General features: G+C 39.7%; 1 protein-coding gene across 2 annotated transcripts in view; it reads left to right on the top strand.

Annotated features, from left to right (window-relative positions):
• The window catches only part of Vps13b (vacuolar protein sorting 13 homolog B), a 601,468-nt gene that overhangs the window by 48,424 nt on the left and 537,526 nt on the right, over positions 1 to 15,518 (top strand). For both annotated transcript variants that reach the window (XM_059247261.1, XM_059247260.1), the window contains exons 5-8: positions 3,965 to 4,132; positions 4,907 to 5,088; positions 12,247 to 12,421; positions 14,919 to 15,184. In XM_059247261.1, the coding sequence (XP_059103244.1) occupies positions 3,965 to 4,132; positions 4,907 to 5,088; positions 12,247 to 12,421; positions 14,919 to 15,184 (791 nt within the window). The remainder of the gene's footprint in view (positions 1 to 3,964; positions 4,133 to 4,906; positions 5,089 to 12,246; positions 12,422 to 14,918; positions 15,185 to 15,518) is intronic.

The following is a 15,518-nucleotide window of genomic DNA, read 5'->3' as shown; positions in this document are numbered from 1 at the left end:
TTTGCTCAGGCGGGAAAGAGGAAACATTGAGACGCTAATTGGGTAGGCCAACAGTGATCATTTATTTAAAGGATGACCTATACTGCTATTATTCTGCATTTTTTTTTCATGGTAGAGGCAAACTCTTGTTTGTAGTTTTCTTAAGGCAGAGTTATGTCTCTGTGGTTATAGTTTTTAAGTTGGAACATTTGTATGAATCCAAAAATGATTTAAAACTTTAACAATGAATAATGTTTATGTGTGTGGATGTTTTGCCTGCATGTGTCTGTGCACTGTTTGTGTTCCTGCTGCCTGCAGAGGCTAGAAGAGGGCCTGGGCTGGAGTTACAGGATTGGACTAGGCTCCACCAGAGAGTAGCCAGTGCTCTTAACCATGGGACCATCTTGCCAGCCCCTCCAGAAATGATTTTTAAGAAAAGCTTTGGTGTTGTTAATAGATAGGCATTTGTTCTGCTGTTTTGCTGGATAAGTAGCTTTCTAACAGGCAAAGAACAGAGTCAGTATCTAGAGCAGTCTTTCAGATTGTGTATCTTTCCCTGTTAGTGCATTGTTAAAGCAGTTTAGTGGGTCCCAATAAGCGTTCTTAAAAATAAATACTCAGGATAGAAAACTGCAAGATAATAGCATGTAGTGAAAGTAAGATCTTAGGACACGTGTGTATGTGTGTGTGCGTGTGCGTGCGCGTGCGCGTGCGCGTGCGTGTGCGTGTGTGTGTGCGTGTGTGTGTGTGTGTGTGTGTGTGTGTGTGTGTGTGCTTGGGCTGGGATTTAATGTCATTTCTGACTGGATAAAGGTCAACAGGGATGAGTCTAACTGATTTGAAGCATATGTATTTTCTTTAAGTTGGTGATACACATCCAAGAGCAGCAGTTTGTGGGAGTAATAGTCTTGAGTTCTGGGCTTAGCTCTCCTGTAGAGACACTGGCAGTTTTTCCTGGCTGTTCACGGTTTTGTGCCTTCCTCCATGTTCCCTGAATGGGTTTTTTGTTTTTTTTTTTTGGTTTTTCGAGACAGGGTTTCTCTGTGTAGCTTTGCGCCTTTCCTGGAACTCGCTTTGGAGACAAGGCTGGCCTCGAACTCACAGAGATCCGCCTGCCTCTGCCTCCCGAGTGCTGGGATTAAAGGCGTGCGCCACCACCGCCCGGCATCTGAATGGGTTTTTTGTAGTTGCTGTTTGTCTTTTCTCTCCCTTTTCTTTTCCTTTGCTGTGGATCAAACAAAGCTTAACACAGGTTAGGCAAACACTGTACCACGGAGGTCTGCACTAGCTCAGGTTTCTGTATTTTATCATGTGTAAGTGAGTATGTCTCCCTTCAGTCTTTCTGAATTAGAGTTTGGCTTTGATTGAAGGCCATTTTCTTTAAAATGTCCTTAAAGAGTATTGCTTTGATTTTAGTCAGAGTCTATTAATTGACTTACACTTTTCTTTATGAAATATTTTCTCTTTTAAATTTCCTACTTTAATTGTATGCTAGAAAGCTCAGAGATAAAATTTATGTTTTGCTATGTAGATGTAGTATAGACGCATTAACACACACACACACACTTTAGTGCAAATATTTAGGGTTTAGTTAAGGTCAAAACTATGTACTCATTGGACCAGTAACTATAACTTAGTCCTTTTTGATTACCAGTAGCATAAGAGCAAGCAAGCACATTCTGTGAAGGGTCACTTCGACCACGTAAGCCATGTTTTGTCCGTCTTCCGAGAATATGGTGGAACCAGCTATATGTGATGAATAAAGTAACAACTGGCTGTGTGCTGATAAAACTTCAGTCTTGACAAAGTTCATACAGCCCATGCTATCACGCAGCCCATCCTCTCCGATCACAGTGCAAATGATTAGAAGAACGTAACTACTGATGCATTTGAGTTCACATTTACTGGGTTTTTTGGGCGGTGTGTGTGTGTGTGTGTGTGTGTGTGTGTGTGTCTTGTCTTTTCTAAGCTGTTTTTGTTCTGTCCCGCCCTTGTTTACTGGTTTCATAATGCTAAAGTAGCTGTTCACTGTGCGTTTTTCTAGGTTTTTATGGCTGTACTTGGGAGGACTTCAAATGATCCTTCCTAGATCGGAACAGCATTTACTGTGCAGCCACAGGCAATGCACATACGCTTTGCTTTGTTCCCTGGATGTTTTCTTGGTTTATTATAACATTATTCCAAGACATTACTATATTTTACATTTAAAAAAACCAGTGCTGTGCAGTAGTAGTTTCTCTATAGTTTGCTAAACTATCTGTTATTCTTTAGAATGTTTTCATTTTTAGTTTTGTAATAGTTTAACATGTAGGGTAAGTCCTTGCATACATCTCTTTATTTCCTTAAAGAGATTCTTACTAATTTATAGAATTAAAATGTATAAATTGTTTTAAGGTTTTTCAGCATAGGTGACAAAATTATTGTGTGATAATCCCTTATTCCAACAAGGTTTTGGTGCATTACTATTTATTTTTACTATTACAAATCTTCTATTGAAATTTTCAGGTGGAAAAATGCTATCCCATACATTTTATAGCTACATAGGATTAATATTTTACCATCTAGAAATAGTTTTGTCACTTTGTGTAAAAAAAAACAACTAAACCTTAAAATATTTTATTAGCTGATTAATATTCTGCTCTTTTCAGTTATTGCCCTTTGATTTTTTTAATATAAAAATACCACTTGTTTGGAATTAAGAAGCCTTTATCATTTTTAGTATATTTACTTGCTTTTGTTTTGTGTATGCCTGTGTGTGTATGGTCACATTTGTGCCGTCGGGTGTGTGTGGAGGACAAGATGAAGAAGTTGTTTCTTTTTCCCACATGTGGATCACAGGGTCAGGTTCAGGTTGCTAGTTAAAAAACTGAAGCAAGTGATTTAACTCCTGAGTCATCTCGCAATGCTGCCCTGTGTTCTTTATTTCCTTCTTTCACTTGTGTGCAGTACAGGTGTGCACACATGTGTACATGTGCAGTACAGGTGTGCACACATGTATACATGTGTAATACAGGTGTGTGCACACATAGCAGCCTAGGGCTAACATTGAACATGTTTTTTTTGTTGCCCTCAACTTTATGCTTTGTGGCGGGTTCTCTCACTGTACCTGGCATGCATCAATTCAGCCAGACTGGATGCCTGTGGAGGTCCAGGGATCCACCCGCCTTTGCTTTCCATGGGACTCAGGTCCTCATAGTTGAGTGGCAGGCAGTTTAATCACTGAAGTATCTCCCCAGCCTTGCTTTTTCTTTTCCTTTTTTTCCTCTGAAACAGTGTCTCACCATATAGCACTGATTGGCCTGGATCGTGTTATGTAGACTAGACTAGTCATGAACTCACAGAGATCAGCCTGCCGCTGTCTTCTGCAGCTCTGTGTTCCTTCATGTTTACTTTCAGTTGTCTTCTCCTTGTCTTCTTCTGCACTCAGGTTTCTTCTCTGCTGTGTGTCACATTACATGTTAGCCAGTGCAATCATTTCCCATAGCTTTCTGTTCTGAGGCAGAGCTTAGATATTATTATGTTCAAATGTAGTAAGGATGGAGTAACATTGCTGTACTTTAATTAATTGATTAATTCACTTTTGAGATCATTTCTTGTTATGAAGCCCTGGAACTCTGCTTCCTTCTACCTCAGCCTCTAGGGCAGCTGGGACTGTAGGTATATGACACCATACCAACTGTTCATGAAACAGGCAGAAACCAGACAAAGTATGTATGTAATACAATGATCATTGTGTGGGATCTAGTGTTACCATTATTAAATATGGTCTCTGGTTTAGTATATTTGTTCATGTTTCCTTATAGCGTCTTTTAGTAAAAGCGTATGTTGGGCTGTCTGCTAGTCTAGTTTATTTAAACTTTAGCTTCCATTTTACAGAATCGTCTAAAACAATATTCACCTTTTATACACATTATTTAGTAGCATTTTAAGAGTATTTATTGGTAGACTTACAGCTAGCTAACTGAGCCCTTTACTTGCTTTGTAGGATACGTGCAGAGTTTGATTAGACGAGTTGTAAATAATGTAAACATTGTTATAAATAATCTCATACTAAAATACGTTGAAGATGACATTGTCCTTTCTGTCAACATCACTTCTGCTGAATGCTATACTGTGGGTGAACTATGGGATCGGGCATTCATGGATATTTCTGGTGAGTAAATGTCAAGAAAATAGTGTTAGTGCGTGCTTTCCTGTAAATGATAAAATTGCATTCATTTCTTAACCATTTTTGGGGACCTTTTGGTAGCTGTGATATATATTTTGCATTTGATGTGGGAAAAGTGCATGTATACAAAAGTTAGCATATAGCTATGGGAGGTTAATAGCAATTTAAGAACCATCAGATTGCTTTTGAAAACTTAAAATTTTTATTCCCTTTTACCTATCATATGGTGTGATATGTTATAACAATGAAAATTATATTTGCTTTGTATTTTTAATGCTTTTTAAAAAATAATCATTTTATGCACATTGGTGTTTTAGTACCCTAGAACTGGAGTTACAGACAGTTGTGAGCTGGAAATTGAACCTGGCTCCTCTGGAAGAACAGTCAGTGCTCTTAACTGCTGAGCCATCTCTCCAGCCCCATTTTTAATGCTTTTTATTGAAAGAAAGGAAGTATATTGCTTTACATACCGAACGTTTGGAAGTTTTTGATTTTCTTGAAGCTTTTGGTTATGACTCGCCTCACTCTTGTGCTTATTGCAGGGAGTTGTACAGCACTGGCAAAGCAGCCGGGCGCTGTCATTTGCCGTGGCTCTTCCCGGACTTAGGCGGGTAGACATCTGTGCTGTGCGTTTGTCAGGGGAGGTTCTAATTAAATAAATCATAAAATTAACATATCTGACACATTTAGAAGTGTTCTAATTTTCCTGTTTTGCTCACAGTGGTTTTCTTTTTTTTTCTTTTTTTTTGTCTTTTTAAGCAACTGATCTGGTGCTGAGGAAGGTTATCAATTTTTCTGACTGTACAGTTTGTCTTGATAAAAGAAACGCGAGTGGTAAAATCGAATTTTACCAGGATCCTTTATTATACAAATGTTCTTTCAGAACTCGCCTTCATTTTACATATGATAACTTAAATTCCAAGATGCCATCTATTATTAAAGTGAGTATCTCTTTTTCTAGTAGTTTGTTTATATACCTTTATTTTGTTTATTGGTTCTTGTGCATGGTAATTATAATGGAAATAAAGGAAAAAACCTTCATCAATATATGTGCTATTGGTTTTTGTAAAAAGTTAAATGTATTAGTTTTTATATTTTTAACTTTTTGTACAATGTATTCTGGTAGAGATATTTTGGAGATAAGTTTTTCTGCAACTATAAATTTCCATTTTGGTTTTGCTATCTGTTATTAATCCTTACCTTATTTAAGTACTGAGGACATCTTATAAAAAGTAGCGCAAGCCCTGAGATTGAACTGCAATACCACTCAGGAATTCAGTACAGCAGTATCTGTATTTTAGTCCTTAATATTTGCTCAGCATCATCTGATGACTAGTCATGTGCCTTAAGCTGTTTTATAAGATTTGATATGATAACCTAACCTAATACTATAATTTATTGGCTCAAAATTTTTTGCTGCTGCTGTTGAAACTGGATCTAACTCTATAAGCCCAGGCCATCCTGGAATTCATTGTATACCCCAGGCTGGGTCTGAATTAGTGGCCATTTTCCTGTCTTAGCTTCCTGCCTGCTGAGCCACCATGAGCTACCATGCTAGGGCAAGTATTAGCTTTTGACCCATAGTTTCAATATGTAAATAAAGTTTTAGAGTACTGGAGTTTTCCAGGATATGTCTTTTGATGCATGTAAAGATTCACTGTTTTCTAAGGTGGTATATCTTTCATTGTGTGTAGTATGTAACCATACGTCTTGTTTTATTACCCACTAGTTTTCTGAACATTATCACATTTTATGACTGTCTGTATAAAAATTAGATTTTCTTTTTTTTAACATTACATTTTTAGTAAAGCACTTTAAAAAAATATAAATATCTTTTATTGAAACTTTGAAAACTGATTTCTAAGAACCTGAACATGTGTTTTAATATTTTTAATTTTCTGGATGTGGAAACCAGGGACCAGATAAGTGATTAAGTTGATGTCATATAAATTAATAGAGCAAGAGTGCTGGATGACTGATTCCTGGTTTAGGGTTGTTCCAGCTCCCGACAGGAGGATCCACTTGCACATGTATAATAGTATGGATTATATTTATGAGAACACACCCATAAAAATCACTCCTCCCTCTCTCTCTCTCTCTCATCATTAGGTGGGAACTGTTTTCCCTTTCATTGAAAATAGATTTTTTTTTCTCATATAATATATCCTGATTATGACTTCTTCTCTCTCTACTCCTCCCAGTTCCTCCCCACCTCCCCTTCTATCCAGATTCCCCGCTTTCTGTCTCTTATTAGAAAGCAACCTTCTAAGAGATAAGAGAAAATAAAGTATAATAAGATAAAACAAAAACTAACATTTCAGACCAGGACAAAACAAAAGAAGGAAAGGAGCCCGAGGGAAGACAGAAGGAGATGATTAGATGCAGAGACCCACTTGAGAGTTCTCACTCAGGAATCCCATACAAACACTCAACTGGAAGCCATGATATATACCCAAGGGACCTGTGCCTTCCTTGAGAATGCTGTCCCAGTCTGTGAGTTCATATGTGTGTTGATCCTGTTGATTTAGAGGCCTTGTTTCCTTGTGTTCTCCATCTCATCCGGCTCTTAACACTCTTTCCACCTCCTCCTCAGGGATCCCTGAGGATAGGGAGTTGATGGAGACATCCCGTTTAGGGCTGAGTGTTCCAAGGTTTCTCATTCTCTGCATAATGTCTGGCTATGAGTCTCTTTGTTTGTTCTATCTACAGCAGGAGGAAGCTTCTCTGATGATGGCTGAGCAAGGCACTGCTCTATGTATAGCAGAATGTCATTAGGAGTCCTTTTATTGCTGCGTTCTTTTAGTAGAACAGTAGTAGTATTTGGGTTTCTTCTAATTCCCTGGGCTATCTAGCCTCAGGTTCTTGGTTACCTTAGCAGTGTTGAGTATGGGTTCTGTCTGGTGGAGTGGGCCTTAAGTCAGATCAGATAGTGGTTGGTTCCTCCCACAAGCTTTGTGCTAGTGTTGCACTAGCGTATCTCCCAGGGAGATGCCATTGTAGGTCGGAGGGATTTTAGCTGGGTTGGTGTTTATATCTTTCCTTTGGTAACATGCAGAGTACCTTCCTGTACCCAAACTGCTGGAACTTAGGGGTGACGGCTCTATGTCGGGCACCAGCTGAAATTCTCCATGTTCAGTGAGTTGTGTAGGTGTTGTCCTCAGCAATAAGGGCCTTGCTAGTAAAGTACCGTAACTCTGCCTTACTTTATATTTATATGTACAATTTTGTTTTTCCTTGATGGGAATCAGTCATCTGTATTTTACTTTTATTTCCCCACTGTGTTTAATCTATATTGGTTTATCTAAATTTGTTAGTCTTTTCTTCTATATTTGAATGAATGAGTGTGTGTGTGTGTGTGTGTGTGTGTGTGTGTGTGTGTGTGTACACATACACACGGGAAAGTGTTACTCAGTAATAGTATCTCTGTCTCAGGAAATAAAACTTATGTTTCTAAGCATGAATTGGCTGTTGACGTACATGTACACACAATACACTTTTTGAAATAGAAACTTGATATATATTGTAGGCTGACCTTCAATTTGTGATCTTCCTGTTTTATCCTCCATAATATTTTGTATTGTATCATTGTGCCTGGCTCCAAAACACATTTTGAAATCATATAATAGGTGTATAGAAGCTTTACTATATAAAATAATCTTGCTCATTAGTGCAAGTTTAATTGTCCATTATAAGATTTGGCTAAATTAGAGGAAAACATAAAAAAATAAGTTAACTAGAAGGAAGGGTTATTATTGGCATGCTATTAACCTGTGGTTTTTTGTTTTTTCTTTTTTAATTGAGTAACTGATATTTTATTTTGAAAAGTGCCTTGGTGTAAAGAAGTTTGCTTATAATTGCTCTTTTTTTTTCTTTTGATTTTTCTAGACAGGGTTTCTCTGTGTAGTCCTGGCTGTCCAGGAACTTGTTCTATAGACCAGGTTAACCTCAAACTCAGAGATCTGCCTGCCTCTGCCTCTGGAATGCTGGGATTAAAGGCATGTGCCACCACCACCCAGCTTGTAAGTGCTTTTGACTCTGCTGATTACCACAGAAACTTTTAAAAGTATATGTGGCTAAGCTTACAGATCATTTAAGATAGTTTTCCCTTAATTATTATTCATTTTTATTTTGTAATTTTGTAGACCTTTTTCAAAGGCTTAAGTGGATTTTGAATTTATTTGTATTTTGTGTAGGCTGTTACAATTTTCTATATTTTGTATGAAATGTGTTTTAGAGATTGTGTCATAAGAAATAGATCATGTGGAAACATAACTTATTTGATTTCCCCTCTATTTTTGGAGTTTACTCTTTCCTTCCTTCCTTCCTTCCTTCCTTCCTTCCTTCCTTCCTTCCTTCCTTCCTTCCTTCCTTCCTTCCTTCCTTCCTTCCTTCAGATGGTACTATGTTTGTTAGCACATAAGGTGAAGGGTAGCTTTTCTCCTGCAAGAAATTGAGGTGATCTGCCTGGGGGAAAAGCTAGTTGCAACCCTTTATAGAACAGGGTGAAGGGCTTGAAAATGGGGAGATTGCTGCAGCCATGGGAGCTATGTGCAGTTCTGCAGTCTGTCTTTCCAGATTATCTTGGGGGATGGTTGATCTCTGTAAACACTTGTCTGGGATGACTGAGCAAAACCATCTTTAATGTTGTAGGAGTCCTGTTTTACCACCAATACACTCTGTCATTCTACACTCCTAAAAGATTTAAAACTGGGTGGCAGGGGTCTTGATCCTTTTTAATTGCTCCCTGCTGAGGAGGGTCATCTTGAGGAGGAGATAGTTTAGGGTTCCTTGAAGAGGGGTTCTCTGGTTACGTAGCAGGAGGAGAGTTTTAACTTGATTGGTCTCAAATGATCATGCAATTGCCATCGTGCATTCCTGGAGAGCCTTTTGAAAAGTAATTATATAGGGGTCTGTAAATAGATGATTTGGTTATAGAGCAAAACCGAGAGATTTCCCAGAAAGGTGGATGGGGAGGGAGAAATGGGGGCAGGAGAGACAGAGTGAGCTGGGTAGAGGAAGTGGGTATAAATCGATTAAGGGCGACAGTGACAAGTCCCACTGCCAGGAAGGCTGCACCCCAGTCAGCTAGCAGAAGCAGCGAGGAGCCACAGAGCACTGGGGGAAGGGAACAGGAGGAAATGGAGGGCTGATGCAAAGAGCTGGCCTGGGGTGGATGGGATGAAAGTTCCTTCCAGCCAGGGTTGCTCTGCGGCATTCGAAGGGCTTTTTGCAGATGTGTCAGGAAACAGTGTCGGAGGGTGAGAGCCATTGGGAAAGCTTACATGGAACCTTTTGTTCGGGTATAGGGCGAAGTTCAACAAGTAAAACATTTAAACGACAGGGTAAAAACATAAGAAGGCGGAAAGGAGAGATCCAGGGGAGGAGCCAGAGTTGGAGGGAACCAGATGCCCATACATAGGAGGCTTGTGGTTGAGTTATTGTTTGGTTCTTGTGTCTTTAGCCCCATCTCAGGCAGTTAGAATTTGTAGGTGCAGAAGCAGCGTCACTGTGGAGGAGGGCACAGACCCATCCTTAGCAGCCCTCAGACCAGTCTTGGAGTGCTGCAGCAGCCAGAGGATTGAGGTGGTGCTCAAGGAAGTTAAGCTGACCTAAAATGTAAGAGGTTTTTCTTTTCTGAGAGCTGGTGAGACAGAAAGGTTAATTCATGGGAAGAAGGCTTCAGTCCAGCTGTTTTAGTTCCGAGTCCTGAAAAGAACGGCAAGGAGAGGCATGAGTGGGATGGCCCATGGCCCATGAGTCCACCTTTTAGGGGTCACTGGAACTGCTTTCACGGGTTTGGGGGCACTGATCTATTTTTCACTGCTTCACACTGGCAAAATGGGTGATGGAGAAGGGGCAGAAGTTAGTGTCTCAGAGCAGGGTCCATCCGAGGGGCTACAATATAACTCAACAGAGGACAGAGATCCGTAACGTGAGTCGGGAGATAATAACTGTACAGCCTGTGGGGGCTGTTAAGAGACAAAGTTAATGAGGAAAGGTTTTTTGTTTTTTTTTTTTTTTAATTAAGAAAAAATTTAAAACTCATTTTACATACCAACCACAGATCCCCCTCATCCCTTTTCCAGCTCCTCCCCCCATCCTCTTTCCTCACCCCCCATTCCCTCCTCCAAAAGGGTCTTTTTTTTCCTTAAAGAATGAAGTTTGTATATAAATATTTAGTCATGTATGATTAATTCCTTAGGAAAGTTTTCTATAATTTTATAGGTATAAATATCTTATTAATGTGTTTAATTTTTTTCTAAGACTTATAAATCTTATATATAGATTTATATTGAACAATTATCTCCAGAGAGATTTAACCAGGACATATAGCCATTACTATTAAGGAGACTGTTCATATTATACTCTTGTTAGCCTGAAATATTTGAAAATATTTCCAGCTTGTTAGGCAAGGAATGGTAGGTAGTTCAACTGGTATTTATTTATTAGGATTATGAAGAAAATAACTGGACATTTGATTGTTGAGATATCCATTCAGGTTCTTTGTCTATTTTTCTGGTGAGGAAATCTTTACACACTGGTTTTTCAGTAACTCTTGATGTATGTATCGATGATAGATCGTCCTTTTCTATTGCTTCTCTTTTTTTTTTTTTTGGTTTTTCGAGACAGGGTTTCTCTGTGTAGCTTTGCGCCTTTCCTGGAACTCACTTGGTAGCCCAGGCTGGCCTCGAACTCACAGAGATCCTCCTGGCTCTTCCTCCCAAGTGCTGGGATTAAAGGCATGTGCCACCACCGCCCGGCTCTCTTGCTTCTTTTGCTACGGCCGCTTCCCACTGGTGCTGTTGTCACAGTGCACCCACATCAAGGATAGGCAAGGCACAGGGCGGCAGGGGCTCTTCATCGGGCGTGGGAGGTCCAAGGAGCGGGAAACCAAAGACAGTCTAATTGGGACAGACAACTCAAGAAGAGCTTAGTCTGGCTGTGGTGGTGCGTTTGTGCCTGTAATCCTAGCACTCTGGATACCAAGGCAGGAGGATTGCAAGTTCAAGGCCAGGCTGGGCTGTATAGCATGACCTAGGCCAGCCAGCCGCCAGCCTGGTTCTTCTCTCCTACAAATTTAGCAGCAGATTCATATTCTTTCCCACTCATTTTCTTGTTCATTCATGGCTTATTCAGTGTGTGTTCTCAGGTAGCTTTTAAGGAACCTGGGATTGTTTTTGAAGTTTTGTCCCCAACTTCCACCCCACATCCATCTCCCTGGCACCTTTATTTGGATGCCTTGATTTCCAGTAAGAGGATGACTAGGACTTCTCTTTGGTGTTTCATAGATACTCAAGTGCCAGTTATTCTCAATAAACTAAGAAGGGCTTGAATTTATGGGTAATTGTTTCCCTCCCCACCATGTTTATGTAACAGCAGGAAACAATTACAGTTTAGCTGTGTTTGTATTTTATAATTATTTTTCTTTTTAAGGAGAAATTTCAATGCTATGTCCTACGTGGTGGTAGTCTTATTTTTTTCTTATAATTGATTCATGTTATAAATTTTGTGTCATGTTTTAATATCTTTAAAGATTGTCTGAAGAACTGCTTGAACATAGTTACTTGATTTTATGTATTTTGACAATAACATTTTAATTATTTCCATACTTATACACTTATAATGTGAGTCTTTTACGCAGTTTTAACATACGGTTTTAGGTTGCTTTATGGTAATAAAATTGAAAAGAATGATTGAAGTTCTACTAAAGTGACATCATGAAACTCACTATTTTTTGATTTGACCTTTTTTTTAGAATGATGAAGTGTGAAAATACTGTCATATTCTTCAATTGTTTGGTGACATTTCTCTTCTAGAATAATCTAGAACTCTAGTATGAATATATCTTCTGGTTATTAATTCTGTTTCCACAGTATTTGTCTTAGTCTGACTTTTATCTAAAGTATATTCATCATAGTAAATTTTTTTAACTACTAGAATTTCAGAGTAAATATTATTTTGGTTTAATTATTAGAAATGCTTGTTACGTTGTTGCTTTTTATATTACATTTCATTTTAGGACTTGGAATTGGTCAACTTAATTTAAAAGATATCTTTAAACATCTTTTTGATAATGCTTTTTTTTCTCCAAAATACAGATTCATACTTTAGTAGAGAGTTTGAAACTTTCTATCACAGATCAACAGTTGCCTATGTTTATCCGTATAATGCAGCTTGGGATTGCTCTTTACTATGGAGAAATAGGCAGTTTTAAAGATGGTGAAGCCGAGGACCCTACCTGTCACAGTAAAGATGCATTAGGAAACATTACAGGTTAGTATAACAGAAACTTAATTTAGAACTACCGAGTTTCACTACTTAAAACTTGAAGAACAGAGCAGAGTGAAGCCTGTCAACAGTGACAGTTCGGTTGCCCCATCCTGACATGTCTGCTGAAGCCACCCTGTGTTCATTTGCCGCCCGCTGTTCTGATGGTTACGTTGTCACAGCACATGGCTTTAATTTGCATAATTTTGATGGGTAAATATTTTGAGTGTTTTCATAGGTACTGGTCTTTAGTTATTTGTCCTTGTAAAATATAAGTTAAATATTGCCCATTTTAGCGGTTTTTCTGTTTTATTATGAATTTGTGTTTATGTGCTCTGGCTTCAAGTCACATTTTGTGAGTTTTCTTTGTCAGCCTGTGACTTGCATATTCATTTTTAATTAAAACGTTGTGTACACATGTATGGTGGGAGTGGGTGGGTGTGGGTGGGTGTGGGTGGGTGTGGGTGGGTGTGTGGAGGTCAGAGGAGAATGTGGTGGGGTCCATTCTCTTTTTTCACTTCCATGTGGTTTCCAGGGATGGGACTAGGGTGGTCAGGCTCGTGGGGCACCTTAGCACCTTGGGCATCTTGTCACCCAGCCTCCTCATTTTTAATAGGTGGTTCATGAACAGAAGTTACACATTTTGACAGAATATAATCAGGTTTTTCTTCAATAACTGCTGCTTTCAGTGCTGGGGAGTTGGTACAGATGTAAAAGCATATGCTCGGCAAGCTTGCGGACAGGAGGTTGGATCCTCGGAACCACATAGATGCCAGCTGGCCCTGGAAACCACCTGTAATTCCAGAGTAAGCGGGTAGCCAGCCTAGCTGTGTCAGCGGCTCTGTGGTGACTGAGAGACTCTGCCTCAGTGAATAAGGTGGAGCGCCATGGAGGAGGACTCCTGATGTTGACCTTGGGTCTCTACACTCCTCACAATGCTCCCACATGCCTGAGAACAACAGATGAAAGAAAAATATTACTTTCTGGACCTCAGAGAGTGACTAGGGTTTTTTTGTTTTTGTTTTTTGTTTTGTATTTTATCAGAGGGCGAAAACAGCTCTACTGTTTGCTTCTGAAGGAGCTTGATTAAGTTTTACCATTTTAAAAGGGAGGATGTTTTCTTTACTGTTTTATTGTGTACGTGTGTGATTGGGAAACCCTGCAGAGCTCCCAGAAAGCTCTGGGCAGTTTGATTATGACACCTGCTGGTGTCCTGTCTTCTTGTCCCTTGTCCTGGGGCTCACGGAGGCATCTGTACCTGGACATCTGCAGCTTCCCTGAATAGTGTAGACACAGTCTGACCACACGTCTTCATTTTTTCCTGACTCTCTACTTCAGAGAGTTCCCGTCACATGCATTCAGGTGACCTGTTTGATGGAGCTCTTTTGAGCTTGCCTCAGCTGTTAATGTTTACCTTTCGTTCTGTGTTTCATTCGATACAGTTTTTAGTTCCTGAATAATTCACTCATTTTCTTTTGCAACTCATCTGCTTTTAGCTTCATCTACCAATGGAAGTTCAGTTGGAGACTTCTGTGGTTCATGCCAGTTTAAGCCTCATGAAGAGGTGTGTGTTCTGTAGCTGCTTGGTGTCCTGTTCTAGCACTGTGATCTTATTTTTCTGGACTTGTTTCTATTGTTTTACTTTTCCCTCGTTATGTTTTTTATTTGCCTTAATAAATTTTATTTATTTTTTAAGATGATAATCTTACTGGCTGCCAGGGCCAGACTCAAGATTGTCGAGTTTATGCACTGCTGCCTTAGCCTCTGGAGGAACCAGGATGGAAGATGTGGAGGAACTGGGATGGGGGATGTGGAGTCCCGGGATGGAGGATGTGGAGACTGGGATGGGGGATGTGGATTAACTGGGATGGGGGATGTGGAGGGACCGGGATGGGGGATGTGGAGGGACTGGGATGGGGGATGTGGAGGAACCGGGATGGGGGATGTGGAGGAACCGGGATGTGGGATGTGGAGGAACCGGGATGGGGGATGTGGAGGAACCGGGATGTGCACCACTGCCTCTGACTGCCTAGTTGTTTTGGTTGAGTGCTAGACATTGTAAGTTTTGTCTTGCTGAGTTTTAGATGTATTTGTGTTCCAACAAACAGTGACATTACTTGGAAATGATTCCTTTGTGGCTTCTTCAAGTCTGTTAGATGGCAGCAGAATGTCTGTCAGCTTAAGTGCCTAGATCTGCTGCTGTTCTCTCTTTAAGAGAGACTCCTGAACTTGGTTGAGTTTCTCCTTTGAGGGATATGGCTTAGAGTTCATTCCAGCAGTGAGATGGGGGTGATTAAAGAGTTCAGTGTTCTGTCCTTCCCTCATGTTTGACAGCCATTTTTGTGTGGAAACCTTTATCTCTTACATTTTATCTTGGTTTTTAATTGGGATATTCTAAATACTTAGAGCAAATAGATTTGATTACAAAAGACACTAATCATATAGTTCCACTTTTCTTATTTAAATCTCTTTATTTAGTTAAAATGACTATTTTGATTGGCAGGTACTGAAGATGAGACAAGAATAGACATGCAGTGTTCTGCTCAGTACAAAGGCCAAGAGTTACTGTCGCAGGACTATGAGGAGCCTCAGGGATGGGTGTCCTGGGCCTGGTCATTTGTTCCTGCGATTGTGAGTTACGATGACGGGGAGGAAGACTCCCTTGGGAGTGACCCCGTATCAACCATGCTCCAACAGACAGTGCAGACTCTGAAGGACCCCATTGTTTCTGTAGGATTTTATTGCACAAAGGCAACTGTGACTTTTAAAGTAGGTTTCTCTTTCTTTTGTTCTAGTATCTGTTAACTTTAATGTTTAAATTGTAGCAGCATTGTAATTGAACCAGGGCGAGGTGGGGGCTCAACGGATGAAAGGTAGGATCTCATAGTTCTTCATAAAATTGCCTGATCCTTCTAACTGAATTCTTGACTTTGATTTCTTCTTGTCTTGTTAAAGTTGCCACCACTTTTCTTTGTTATCTGTGTCATATAAACTCCCCTGCCCAGATTATTCAGTTGGCATATAAACCTGCTTTAATATTAAAAAAAACCAAAATCTTATAGCTGGTGCTAGAGAGGTTTTGGCGATTAAGAGCTCACATTGC

Source organism: Peromyscus eremicus, chromosome 20 (assembly GCF_949786415.1).
Source record: "Peromyscus eremicus chromosome 20, PerEre_H2_v1, whole genome shotgun sequence".
NCBI lineage: Eukaryota > Metazoa > Chordata > Mammalia > Rodentia > Cricetidae > Peromyscus > Peromyscus eremicus.
Note: the sequence above shows the minus strand (reverse complement) of the source record. Positions and strands in the feature narration are given on the sequence as shown.